Below are 14,087 nucleotides of genomic sequence, written 5' to 3'. Positions count from 1 at the left end.
GTAGGCCCGACAGACTCAGACTATCATATCAGCGTTTAACTAGATACCTGTAGCTTGTTACCGCTGCGAAACTTAATCGTTATATTCTGCGTGCAGGGTCACCATCATTTTTTTAGGTGCGTGGGCGAGGGTATAGGCAATTTATTCCAGCTCTTCACATAAACTTATAGCTTTTTGCTTTTTCGAGCTTTGGTGGGCTAGCAGAGGCGAGGATTATATGCTACAAAACAGCGAGAAAAAAAAAATGCGCAAGAGCATGGCGGGACAATATAAGGTGCAATTTTTTTTTTTTTTCATATATGACATTTCTATGGCTAACAAACTTGTGCGCAGCTCTGCGTGTAGACGTTCCATGCCGCGAAACCTTAGATCTCAGAACAAGGTACCTTGTCCTCGATGTGTGTATGACGTCATTAGCCCGGATACAATGCGCATAACGGAGATAAGCTGCAGCTTTCTATATTATATTGCTAACGGAGACTTCCCGAAAACGGTCGGCATGGTGCCAAACTACAGATAAGAGGGGGCTACAATCTTGGCGATGTAAGACCAGAGCGGCACGTGATTCCAGGGGCCGTATTCGATGAGCTTACATTCTTCCGTTTTATTTTGGATCCATTTGATCCTTTCCATTAGTCACTTTTGGGTGACGAAGCCGCGGCTTTCAAGCGTACATGAGAAACGATGGGACAATTGGCCCATTAGCGACCACACCTCGGCACCGGCTGCGTCACACAGACAATGGTTAGCCAGTGCGTGCGGCGAGTGGTGATGGCTATCGCGACGGCGGGTCCCGCTATCTTGGGCTTTCTGTGACTCGCTGCTTTGGTTTGTTTTATATAGGGTTTAACGTCGTCCCAAATCGACACAGGCTATGAGTGACGCCATAGTGGAATACCCCAGAAATCTCGAGCCCTCGAGGTTGTTTAACGTTCCCTAGACATCGCACAGCACATGGGCGCCTTGGTTTCTCCATCAAAACGCGGCAGCTGTGGCTGGGATGGAAGTAATCGCCCGCTGCTTTCGTCTGACGCTGTCGCCATGTTGGTGCCCGGCTAAATTAAATGGAAAATGAAACCGTAGGAAATACGGTCCCAGGCTACGTCATTTTGACCCGAATCAGGTCAGCCGATGGTCTGACACGTGGTACAACCTATAGCTACCTTTAAATAATTCCGGCTCAATTACATATTGTGGAACAAATAGCGATAGGAGGTGTATTTTTCTAAACAAAATTTAATCACTTAAATATTCATATGAATGGTCATCTGTGCCCGGCTCTTCCTCTTCGAGACATGTACCGTACCAATGACAAGTCGACGAGTGCTGGGAAGGCAAAAACGTTTTTTGAGCCAACTTAATGACTTAATTCTAGAAAGTCGTACATAGTAAGCCAATGCGCGCGGACTGTTCTAGAATATTGGCTGTGAGTACTCCGCTCAGCAACAACTCTATTATCGTATTCGCTGCTGGTTAGAAGGTATCGTTCGTGCGCGTGGGTAGAAGGAAAGGGAGAATTTGCTTTACACAGTGTGTTCAAACGTAAACCGCAAATATGCATACAAGGCTTGGCTTTATCCCGTGCCTGCAACTTTTAAACAATGCTCTGCGTGACGAAACCCTGCGCTCGCGTGATAACGTATCTTCCTTCGGCTTGCGAAGGCTCGTATTTATAGGTCTTTGGTACGCGGTGTCGATGCCCTCTGTTTGTTGATTCTGCAGGTGGGAGCTGCGAGCCGTGTTGCCCTAACTGTCCAGCGGCTGCATTTTATGGAGCTCGGTTTTACGTCGAAAGGCTGGACACAACAAGAAACTCATGTGTCAGGTTTATTCATAATGCTACTCGTTATCGGATCTCTGGCGTCCGTCTTTGTCCGAGGTTCACCCTCGAGCGAGTTATCATCAAGCTGCTGATAGCGCGACCGTGTTTTCGCCCATTGTGCGTCATTAGTGGCGTACGGCCGATGGGCTGCTACCATTCGTTGGCTAGCGAAGGCGGTGAGGTCGAGAAGGCTGATCAGCGTGCTGCCAGTAACACTTTCACCTGTAGCAATGAAACGCCGCCTTACAGAATCATGCCACCAGTACTTTCTCTGTGCACATGTTGGGAATAGAAACTGTGGTGGAGAGGAGGGTATATGAGGAGCAGCAGTCATACTTTGTAGTCATATCAGCGAAAAAAATAAATAAGTAAGGGAGGGCCTTTATAAACTTGAGAGTGTGTATATATGAGATTACTGACTCAAAGTGCCATCAATGATTGTTTATAGCAAGCTCCAGGTTGTTAAAAGTGCTTGAAATTGCGATTCAGGAGCTCTGCGCCTAGACGCAGATTGGTTCCCCGTGGTGCTCTGCAGGCTGCAGTAAGTAGGGGTGATTCACAAGCGAATGCAGGTCTACGTCACGCATATAACCTTGCGAACGTTCTGATGAATGCCAAAGTGTTTGTAAAACCGGAAAGTGTTTTGTAGTTATTTTTTTCGCGACCCGTTTTCTTTTGACCAGCGCGCTGTTCATCAAATCTTTCACTTTGATGTTGGATCTGAAGGCTGATGTAGGTTGGCGTCAAAGAAAGTCAAAGACGACGGTTGCCAAGGATGAATGCGGAAGGGAATAAATAATGAAAAGAATCACCGTATGGTACGATGGCTGCACGTGACCATGGTAAGACGTGACCATGACCTTGGTATTGATACAGCTATACCAGGTGGTGTAGCGAACACTTTCAAAAACTTCGGAAAATATTGCGTTCAAAATAAAAAATATATATATATATATATATATATTTTCAAAAGCGAATTCTCGGCCGCAAATGGCGCAGTTTACTGGATGCATTTTTTTAATGTCAGTTAATTGCCAGTCACAAATTAGTGCTTAAATTAGCATATATTTCTGCGGTAAATGCCAACGGCGATTCTGACCTCGCGGAAAAGGCAATACCATATTAGTTTTTGAAAGAGTAACTATTTTTCTAAAGCCTAGTGGGCAGTGCTGGCCTTAGGGGTAGGCGATAAGTGCGGTTGCACAGGATGCCATCGAAAAGGGGGCGCCGATCAGGCCGGCGGATATCGCCGTACTTCCGGCGTTCTACATTTCCCACTGCTGCACTTCTCCATCTGTGATTCTGTATGCAAAAAAAAAAAAAAAAAGGGTGAATGGGCGTCCCCGGAGGAATCCAGCACGTGACAACCTGACGACACCGAACGCCGTTCATACGCCACGCCTTTTACATCTCGTAGGTATTTCATTGAGATGTAGAAATATATATGTAAACGGTAGCTGGTCGTAAGCTTGTCAGACAGATTGTGTCCAACAGCAACTTTTACACCTTGCATATTGCAAGTCTCTATTTCGGTACTGCCTTTTGGGAAGTTTTCTTTAATGTAACCTTTATAGTCATCATTCATAATATACAGTAATTACCCATTTAGCTGATCTCGTCGCCGCATGACGAATAATCAGGTCCTTTTCCGCTCTGTAAAAACTAATTCTAGAATTTTTCTCTGGACTGCACCTCATATTTCTTTATTTACTGCATCTTGTGCATTTCAAAGTGAAGATGCACGAACTGATCACTTAACCAAATGACTAACGTTGATACATCTGTTTTGCTCCCAGTACATTCGTTCATTACGAGGAATTTGCAATACGCCGGCGCGGGTCCTCGGGCACATACTGAAATGCGATGTGCGATCTAATTCTGCTTCTCTCTCTCTCTCTTTTTTTTTTTTTCTTTTCTGACATCTACTTGTGCGAGAGCTTTGGAGTAATGCAGTGGCAACAACCGACTCCGCTGCATTACTCTCCTTTTGCGAGTTTTCTTAACTAAATGGAGTTTTAATTGGTTCCTTCATTGCTAAGGCCCAGGTGCTGTTACTTCTCATTAGGTTGCTTTCAGTGACTCCAGGGTTTCTTAGTAAGTGCCTGCGTTGCTTTGTTGTCCGTCCTGTCATGACTCTAGCAATTGTGGGTTTAGTTTATAATTATATCACATAGCTACTATTTGCTTTTCACTCATGCGCAAAAACTTGAAGAGAAATTGAAATTGTATGGTAATTTCGGTTATTGAACTAAACGGACCTTTGGTAGCAAGCTTAATTGTTTTTTATATTTCAAATGGTTGTAACTACAAAGGCGGTGGTTCATTACTTTTTTTGATGCCTTGGTGGTGACCACTTGCTGGCACTATTAATTCACTGCACATTATACAGCTTCAGCCATCTAAATTAGAGATGTGATAGTTAACGTAATTTTAAAACTAGCGGGAAAGTATATTTTCTGTTTTATTTTTCTGAAATAAACATTTTAAGAAATATGAAAAACTCGATTGCGCACAGTAACCGATATAGTGTTTCTTAAATGCCAAAATGAATATAATTCTTTTATAGTTGCATCATTTGAGCCCCAGCAATGCTCCGAATTGAGAACCTATAGAAGATTTTTCGTCTATATGTTCTGACTGACGCGCATTGCATGAACCTGCCTGATTAAATTCTCCTGGCCTCGATGCGCAGCGGACAATAGCAGATGTTCCTCTATGAGCCTGTTTAGTACATTAGTGCCTACATTCCCAGACTCAAACCAAATTCGTTCACAGGCCGCAGAATACAGGAAACCTGAGGTACGCGACAGGCGACAGAACTCAAAGGCTGAAAGCAAATTGTTTTTGACTTACACGTAAACATGTTTCCGGAAGATAACCACGAACAAACCATAGCGAAAAATTGGTCTAATCACTCTACAGTAAAGTACAAGCCAATAGATGAACCACAAGCTTCGATACATGTCGAAACATGCAAAATACGGTGAGCAATTCGAAAATTAAGATATGCAGTCTTTACTAGTTTTGTCTGAAGGTATATTATAGCGATCGGACAACGAAACCAAAGCTCGCGGTCAAGAATGAGTCACATTGCAAACTAAATAATTATGTCTGGAAAGGTTTCTTTATTGCAATCGTATCTTGAAACGAATAGAAAAAAAAAACAATAAAAGCTTTCCCTTTTATTTTCAGTGTTTTTATTCGACCGATTATATCTCCGAACAAACACCTCAAAAATGGGCTGTGTTCTGTGATTACAAACCTGCCCTAAAATTTCTTCAATCGGTCTTGAGCCATGGCGGCCATGAGCAACTTGTAGCGGAGGTTCGACATGTGCACCACCAGGCATTACAAGATGGTTACGAAATAATCTACCAGGGGATATCAGGCCATAGTGGAATTGTTGGCAACAACTTAGCTGACTATGCTGCTCGATCGGCTCACGATACAACCAACATTGTCGAGATATCATTGACAAGAGCCGACGCTGCAAGGCACCTTCAACTGCTCGCCCGAAACGTGATTAGACAATCATGGTCTATGCATGGAGGCCGGACGTTCCGCTCGCACCACTTTGACCAGTTGCTTCAACTGCTGGTACCATTCGACCTCCCTTGGTGTGATGCTACAACGTTGTGTCGCCTGTGGCTAGGAGTGGCGTTTACAAATGCCTATTCACATCTCATTGGCATGGCAGACTCTCCAACGTGTGATAAGCGCCGGTGTGTTAAAACTATTGCGCACGTACTTTGTGACTGCCCTCAGTTTGAGCGTGAGTGTGTCTTCCTGGCTGCTACACTCTGCTGCTTTGACTCCCGCGCTCTTACTGAAGCTAAGATTCTGGGCCCTTGGATGACTCCTTCGTCACAAAAGAAATCAGTGAAAAGTTTTTAAAGGACTCGGGATTGAGTTCAAGACTTTATGTGTACGCTCTTTAACCCCTTTCACTATAGATCTCGGACATGTCATAAACTCCTTTCCTTGGCCCTCTTTCTTTCCCCTTTCTCCCTTTGTTCTCCTCCCCACGTGTAGGGTAGCCTACTGGGCGTCGCCTGATTAACCTTCCTGCCTTTCTATTTTGTTTTCTCTCTCTCTCTCTCCCGACCGGTTACGTGTGTAATGTCAATATATCCCTTGTTCACACGCAATGTCAAATTTTGTTGCACTATAATGCTTCCTCCCGGAAAAAAAAAAAAACTGAAACAAAAAACAGAACTTTCTGTCTCAAACAATAAAATGAAAGAAGGAAAAAAAAAATATAACAGGAAGTGCGTTTCCACCGAGCTCCCTGTGCGTCTAATGCGCTCAGTTCCGTCACTAGTTTTTGTCTGGGAAAAAGGACAGCATTTCTGGCTCTGCAGGACTTCAGGAAAGGTTTTCTTCGTCTCAAAGACAGATGTGGCATAGTCTTGTTAATGGCTTCCAAGTTGTGGAATTGCTTGTAATCAGGTTATTTAAAAAGTTACTTAAAAAGAAAAAACAAATGAGGGAGTTTTATATAATTTATTAACTAGTAAGAAGAGCTGCAGTAAATTATGTCCGCCACTGCTGACAGTTTGCTCCTGAAATTACTGTTTCTCTAATTTTTCGATGGTAGCCAGAAAGTGGTGAAGAGGAAATTAGGCGTCGACAAAAATTAGATATGCACTGAGAGGCAAGGCGGGCAATATCATTACAACTATGAACAAGATAATCAAGGTAGCCGAGGAGTTCTATACGAACCTAAATAGAAGCCTAAGTAGTCGGGTAGTAATGAAAAGAAATCAGTCGTTCCGCCATTAACAAAGGATGAAGTTAGTAAAGCGTTACGGGCTATGAAAAGGAGAAAATCAGCTGAGGAGATCAGGTGACTACATATTTGTTGAAGCATGATAGTGACACCGTGCTAGAAAAGCTGCCCACCCTGTACACGCAATGCCTGGTGACATCGACGGTACCGGAATTATGGAAGAACGCTAACATTATCTTAACTCATAAGAAAGGAGACGCTAAGGACTTGAAAAATTACAGACCGATTAAATTATTATCCTTCATGTGCAAGGCATTTACTAAGGTAATCGCTAAAAGAATCAGGACCACCTTAGACTTTAATCAATCAAAGGCTCTGGCAGGTTTTCGGAAAGGGTATTCTACCATCGATCACATCTATACTATCAACCACAGGATAGAAAAGTGGTCGGAATATAACCAGGCCCTATAAGTAGCGTTGATCGATTACGAGAAAACATTTGACTCAGTACAAACCTCATTTGTCATGCGGGCCATAGCGAAATTAGGGTTTAGGGTGAGGAACTAGAGACCAAATTGCTAACCTTCGCTGGATCATGTAAAAAGCAAGAGAGTTCCAGAAACCCATCTACTTCTGCTTTATTGATTATGCGAAAGCGTTTGACTGCGTAGATCACAGCAGATTGTGGCAAGCTCTCCAAGAGATGGGAGTTCCAATTCACCTCATCTGTCTCCACAGGAACCTGTATGAAGGGCAAGAGGCCACAGTCAGAACTGGGCATGGTCTTACTGATTGGTTTCCTTTCGAGAAAGGAGTGAGGCAAGGCTGCATACTGCTGCCCTGCCCATTTAACCTATATGCAGAGTGCATCATGAGGAAGGCCGGTCTGGTCGAGTCTTCAACTGGAGTGAAGATTGCTGGAAAACGTATCAACAACCTTAGATATGCGGATGATACCACTTTAATGACAGAAAGTGAAGTGGAACTCAAAAGACTTCTGATGCGCGTACAAGAAGAGAGTGAGAAGTTTGGGCTTAAACTGAACATTAAAAAGACAAAGATCATGGCGTCTTGCCCTATCAAGTCCTGGAGCATCAATGGACAAGAAGTGGAAGCTGTGACAGATTTTTTGTTCTTGGGCTCCAAGATTACCTCGGAAGGAGACTGCAGCCATGAAATTAGGAGACGCCTGCTTCTGGGAAAGAGAGCAATGGTTAGCCTTGACCGCCTAGTAAAGAGCAGAGACATTAGTCTGCCAACCAAGATCCGTATAACTCGTGCTATGATGCGAGAGTTGGACTGTGAAAAGGCTGACCGCCGAAGAATTGACGCGTTTGAATGGTGGTGCTGGCGAAGACTCTTGAGAGTTCCTTGGACTGCCAGAAGATCAAATCAGTCGATATTGTCGACCATAAACCCTTACTGCTCATTGGAGGGTCAAATTCTAAAGTTAAAGCTCAGCTACGTTGGTCATCTGATGAGAAGTGAGGAGTCGCTGGAGAAAGATTTGATGTTGGGAAAGGTTGAGGGTCGCCGGAGAAGGGGCAGGCAGCGAACGCGATGGTTAGATGGCATCCTCGAGGCACTGCAGATGAAGTTATGTGATGTTAGGAAGATAGTGAGAGACCAGAAAGCGTGGCGTGACATGGTCCATAGGGTCACGAAGAGTCGGACACGACTGAACTGAACTGAACTGAACTGAGCCATATATAAAAGTTCTGGAAAAAAATGTAGTGGCTGCACAGGGTGCGCAAAGAAAGTAATAAAATTTCAATAAAGAAAGGCGTTAGGCAAGGAGACACGATCTCCCCAGTGCTATTTACAGCTGACTTAGAGGGTGTATTCAAAGACATGGAATGGGAGCAGTTAGGTATCAGGGTCGACGGAAAATAACTCTGTAATCTGAGATTCGCTCTGACATTGCCTTGCGAAGCAACTCACGCTATGAACTGGAAATAATGATTGACGACTTAGGCAAGAAAAGCAGAAAGGTATGCTTGAAAATCAATATTCAGAAGACTAAGGTAATGTTCAACAGCCTCGAGAAGGGAGCGCAGTTTACAATAGGTAGTCTCCCGCAACCATGGAATACTTTCATGCAATAAAGAAAAAAAAAAAGATCGCGAAGCGCACATCATAATCCTCCTTGTCTACCATGAGGATAGCGGGATTCCGCGAGTGACAGATACTGAGCCTTTCCTTTCCTGGAAACCAATTAGAGAACGCCGGTGAACTTTGATGCGTTCAACGGAACGCTGGCTGTGTTCGAAAAGGGGCAAGCTGTACCGTCACGACTGCATCAAAACTGATTTATTTACTTATAGGAAGGGAAAGGCGCGGTAACTGTCTCACTTGTTTTCTGTGGACACCGCAATCGCGCCGTAAGGGAAGGGAGGAAGGTGGCAGTGAAAGTGGAAAGAGAGGAAGGGGAGCCGTAGTGGAGGGCTACGGAGTAATTTCGACGACCTGGGGATCTTTCGCTGACATCACACAGCACACGGACGCCTCTTCGTTTCGCCTCCATCGAAACGCAGCCGCCGAGGTCGGGTTCGAACCCGGATACTCCGGCACAGCTAGTCGGGCGTCTTACCACTGCACCACCCCGGCGGGGGACTGCATCAAATCAGGTGATTAAATCAGGTGATTTACGCATATACGAAGCTGACCCCGCCGGGCGTCTGACCCAGAAGTCCGGGCCGCAGCTTTTCATTTGGCACTTCCTCGAATGCTGCACCACACAGCAAACAGAAGCAGACCCAGTACAGCAGGCATCTAGACACCCCCTCGATAATAATCTTAACCAATTACTTTAATGAATGCTGGCAACAAGGAACTTTGCCGGCCGAGTGGAAGGAGGCAAAAGTGGTATTTATACCAAAACCAGGCAAACCGCTTCTCCCCACCAATCTTCGACCTATTTCCCTCACTTCTTGTGTCGGAAAATTAATGGAGCATGTCATTCATACACGACTAAGCAACTTTCTGGAGGAACGAGAGCTCCTGCCCAACTACATGTTTGGTTTCTGTCCGGGTCTGGCCACTCAAGATGTTTTCCGACAGCTAACGCACCATAGCCTTTATTGAAAAACTCGCGATACACGCGCCATTCTCGGAGTGGACCTCACCAAAGCATTTGATAATGTAACATACTCTGCCATTCTTAATAATCTACAAACGCTACAAGTAGGCAGCCACATGTAAACTACATAAGGGCCTTTCTCAGCAACCGAACAGCGACTCTCACACTGGGCCCTCATACGCTTCTAAACATCAAGCTCGGTGCTCGGGGAACACCTCAAGGAGCGATACTTTCACCGATACTCTTTAACATTGCCCTTATTCATCTCCCAAAAACAGTTTCTGAGATTCCAGACATACATTTTGCCCTTTATGCGGATGACATTACTGTCTGGGCATGTCGAAGCAGTGACGCCACCATAGAGACACTTCCAAACAGCCCTTAATACTATTGACAACTACGTGAAGGAGAGAGGCCTATCATGCTCACCGTCTAAATCTGAACTCTTTCTTTACCGACCTAAATCCGCACATATTGATAGCCCACCTATCACTCTGACACTCGGAACACAATCGATTCCCGTAGCAACTCAAATCAGAGTACTAGGAATGACTCTCTACTCCCATGGAGCACATGGAGATGTAATCAAAGCAGTCCAGACTCATGCTCATCAAACTACTCGACTCATCCGTCCGTCGTGTAGCACCTCGAAAAACAGGCCTTCATGAAAGAAATGCACTTCGCCACAAGCATACGTTACCAGCAGAGTCGCATACGCTCTTCCATGCTTACCCGTCACTAGCAAGGAACGTGATCGAGTGAACGCTTTGCTCCGCAGTTGTGCAAAAACAGCCCTGCGCCTTCCTCCCAGCACCCCAACACTCTGCTTACTCAAACTTGGGGCCCATAATACGTATGAAGAACTCCGTGAAGCCACGCTGACAGCCCAGACGGCCCGCCTTTCGCGTACATCAGCAGGTTGCGCACTGCTCTCTTCTCTACACATATCCCCAATAGGACTCCCATCTAAAGGCGCCCCATTACCTCCTGTAATTCGCTCCGAAATTTTGGTACCTTGCCTTCCCAAAAACATGAACCAAGAACAAACGTAGAACAGCCAGGGCGCAAGCCTTACACAGACAATATGGAGAAGACCCCAGTGTAGCATATGTAGATGCAGCCACCTATGCAAACACCCATCGTAAGGTACTAGCAGTTACTAACAATCATGCAAAACTTCTCTCTGCTTGCTCAATTCTCACCGATTCTACAACAGAGGCTGAGGAGGTAGCCATTGCGCTAGCCATGACATCCACACCCGCTGCGAAAATAATTTTGGATTCCAAAACAGCTATCCTGAACTTTGCCAATGGTTTAGTGTCATCCAACACACACCACCTTTTGCGTTTTTGGCAACCCCGACAATCTGTCACCCTTATTTGGACACCCGCGCATGCAGGCCTTCCTAGTAATGAGGAGGCTCACTCCCTGGCCCGAGGTCTCACTTTCCAGGCTGGGGAGGAACAGTCTTCCTCAGATGCCGGGGAGTGCCTGCTGCCCTTTCGTGACATCCTTATCTACCACCGCGAAAATAGGAGGACTTACGCACCCCCTGCCCCGAATCTTAAAATAACACAAGCTGCCCATTGGCGCAAGCTACAAACGCGCACAGCCCCCATACCCCATCCCTCTCCACGCCCGCTTTCCTGACCAGTTTTCTTCTTCTTGCATGCTCTGTGGCAAACCTGGCGATTTTCTACACATATTACTCACCTGCCTCTTATTCCCTCATCCTCCTTCACCAGAGGTGACCCCAGATTACTGGGAGAAGCTACTCACCAGTACATCCTGCCCCGCCGGGGTGGCGCAGCGGTAAGACGCCCGACTACTGTGCCGGAGTTCCCGGGTTCGAACCCGACCTCGGCGGCTGCGTTTCGATGGAGGCGAAACGAAGTGGCGTCCGTGTGCTGTGCGATGTCAGCGCACGTTAAAGATCCCCAGGTGGTCGAAATTACTCCGTAGCCCTCCACTACGGCTCCCCTTTCTCTCTTTCCATTTACACTCCCACCTTCCTCCCTTCCCTTACGGCGCGGTTCAGGTGTCCACAGAGCAAGTGTGACAGATACTGCGCATTTCTCTTCCTGTGAACCAACCAACCAACCAACCAGTACATCCTGTAAGGACCAGCGCAAAATCATTACATGCGCTCTCGCTCGGGTAGCCCTCCAAGGGCTTTCTTTTGTAAGAGCGCCCTCCGTACATGGAGGGGGCTCTCAAATGCCATGTAGGGGGCAACGCCCCCGCCCTCTGTAATTGGCAGTAAATTGTCAGTAAATGTTTCTACCACCACCACCAGCGGCGTTTTCAATTGGTCTACAGGAAAGAAAAGGCGCAGTATCTGTCACAATCTCCGCGGACACCTTAACCGCGCCGTAATGGAAGGAAGATGGGAATGAAAGCATTAATAAAGGGATATAGAGGTGCCATAGGGGAGGGCTACGATCCACCACGCTATAATGTCTTTCGCCTCATCGCACTTTAGTGGTCCAAAGTGCCCTCTATAATTTTTAATAGGCTTGTATCGACAAGATTCTTGAGCTGAGCATAGGCCCACTTTTACTCCAGCAATGCACGGCTCCCGTAGGTGAACATTGTATTGATTTATTTGTTAATGTTACTCAAAAGGCCTTCACAGTGATGATATTTCTCAGGCGGGGAAGGAAATGCATTCGCAGGGAGGGCGTCACATTCTCGTTGACCACAGGCCTAACACACCAGACATTAATTAAAAGGCGGTACACAAAAGCCGTGAAAAAGAAAATCATATTAAAACGAACGAAAGGAGTTTAACTACAGCATAAAATACGACAGCGGGGCATGTGCCAATGCCATTAAACATTTCCGCCGCAGCGAACGATGACCTGCAAATTTTCGGTGTCTACTTGCGTGACATAGGTAAAGTATAGATATCTGCTATTTTCTACTGCCGTGCTAAATGTTGTCACTTCCTATAACTCTGCGATTCTCTTCACGTTCTGCGTGTCGTCCACGCCAACTATGCTCTCGGTTACAGGAGTGATGCGCACCATCTAAATTAGCGGGAATAGCAGTTGAGGCGTGCAGACAGACGCATGCCTCACCATCGTCGGCATCCACGTCGTCGACGGCGTCGAACAGCGACACGATGATGAAGATGAGCAGTCTCCCGACCAGCCTTCCGGTTGCCATTGCAGGAAGTGAGGTCCTCGATGAGTGCAGGCGTGAGCTCCTGGCGTCAGGCACGGAGCCCGCCGCCGCCGCGAAAACCGCTCGCACAGACACGCTACAAGTCCACTGCTTTCTGGTGCCGCCGCTGACTGGCCGCGGGATATCGTCACAGCCGGGCCTCGCTCGTTATCGGCCACACTTTTTCCTTTTCTATTTCTCTCAGTCGTGTGTGTCTACGATTATCGCGACATGGGGTTCCCTATCGGTGGGCAGAATGCAGCATCAGGGACGGCCTCAGTTGCCTCTCTCACCATCCATTGTCTGGTGTGAGCGCAGAAGTGCGATCCACATACACCGCGTAGCGTGCGCGGTAGCGGTAGTAACATATGCCCCTAAAAAGAACGAGGAAAAGCTGACCGCTGCCTTCTCAGCTGCGGAACGGCGCGGTTAAAATGGGCATTTCCATGTATCGGCTGGAAGACCTTGAAGGGAGGGGGGGTGTTCCTTGGCTGGTTTTGTTTGTTGTTGGTTATGGAGTTTAACGTCTCAAAAGCAACTCATATAAGAGACGCCGTAGTGCAGAAGTCCGGTAATATCAGGTCACCCGGGGCTCTTTAACGTGCGCTGACTTCGCGCACAGCACATGGGCGCCTAGCTTTTCGTCTCTATCGAAAAGCGGTTGCCGTGCGGCTGTCTTCCTCTTTCATGCATGCGCGCACGCACGTACGCACATACACAAGCACGTACACACACACACACACACACACACACACACACACACACACACACACACACACACACACACACACACACACACACACACACACACACACACACACACACACACACACACACACACACACACACACACACACACACACACACACACACACACACACACACACACACACACACACACACACACACACACACACACACACACACACACACACACACACACACACACACACACACACACACACACACACACACACACACACACACACACACACACACACACACACACACACACACACACACACACACACACACACACACACACACACACACACACACACACACACACACACGGACGCACGTGCACGCGCACGCACGCACGCACGCACGCGCACACACACACACACACACACACACACACACACACACACACACACACACACACACACACACACACACACACACACACACACACACACACACACACACACACACACACACACACACACACACACACACACACACACACACACACACACACACACACACACACACACACACACACACACACA

The 14,087-nt window shown here is 46.7% G+C and overlaps 1 protein-coding gene across 3 annotated transcripts in view; it reads right to left on the bottom strand.

The window, feature by feature from the left end:
- The window catches only part of LOC146198579 (uncharacterized), a 42,292-nt gene extending 29,379 nt beyond the window's left edge, over positions 1-12,913 (bottom strand). For all 3 annotated transcript variants that reach the window (XM_084594070.1, XM_084594071.1, XM_084594072.1), the window contains exon 1: positions 12,711-12,913. In XM_084594070.1, coding sequence (XP_084450196.1) covers positions 12,711-12,798 — 88 coding nt within the window. In that variant the 5' untranslated portion in view covers positions 12,799-12,913. The remainder of the gene's footprint in view (positions 1-12,710) is intronic.
- Between the last annotated feature and the right edge of the window lie 1,174 nt (positions 12,914-14,087).

This window comes from Amblyomma maculatum, chromosome 2 (assembly GCF_055883805.1).
Source record: "Amblyomma maculatum isolate TAMU_Amacu chromosome 2, ASM5588380v1, whole genome shotgun sequence".
Classification (NCBI taxonomy): domain Eukaryota; kingdom Metazoa; phylum Arthropoda; class Arachnida; order Ixodida; family Ixodidae; genus Amblyomma; species Amblyomma maculatum.
Note: the sequence above shows the minus strand (reverse complement) of the source record. Positions and strands in the feature narration are given on the sequence as shown.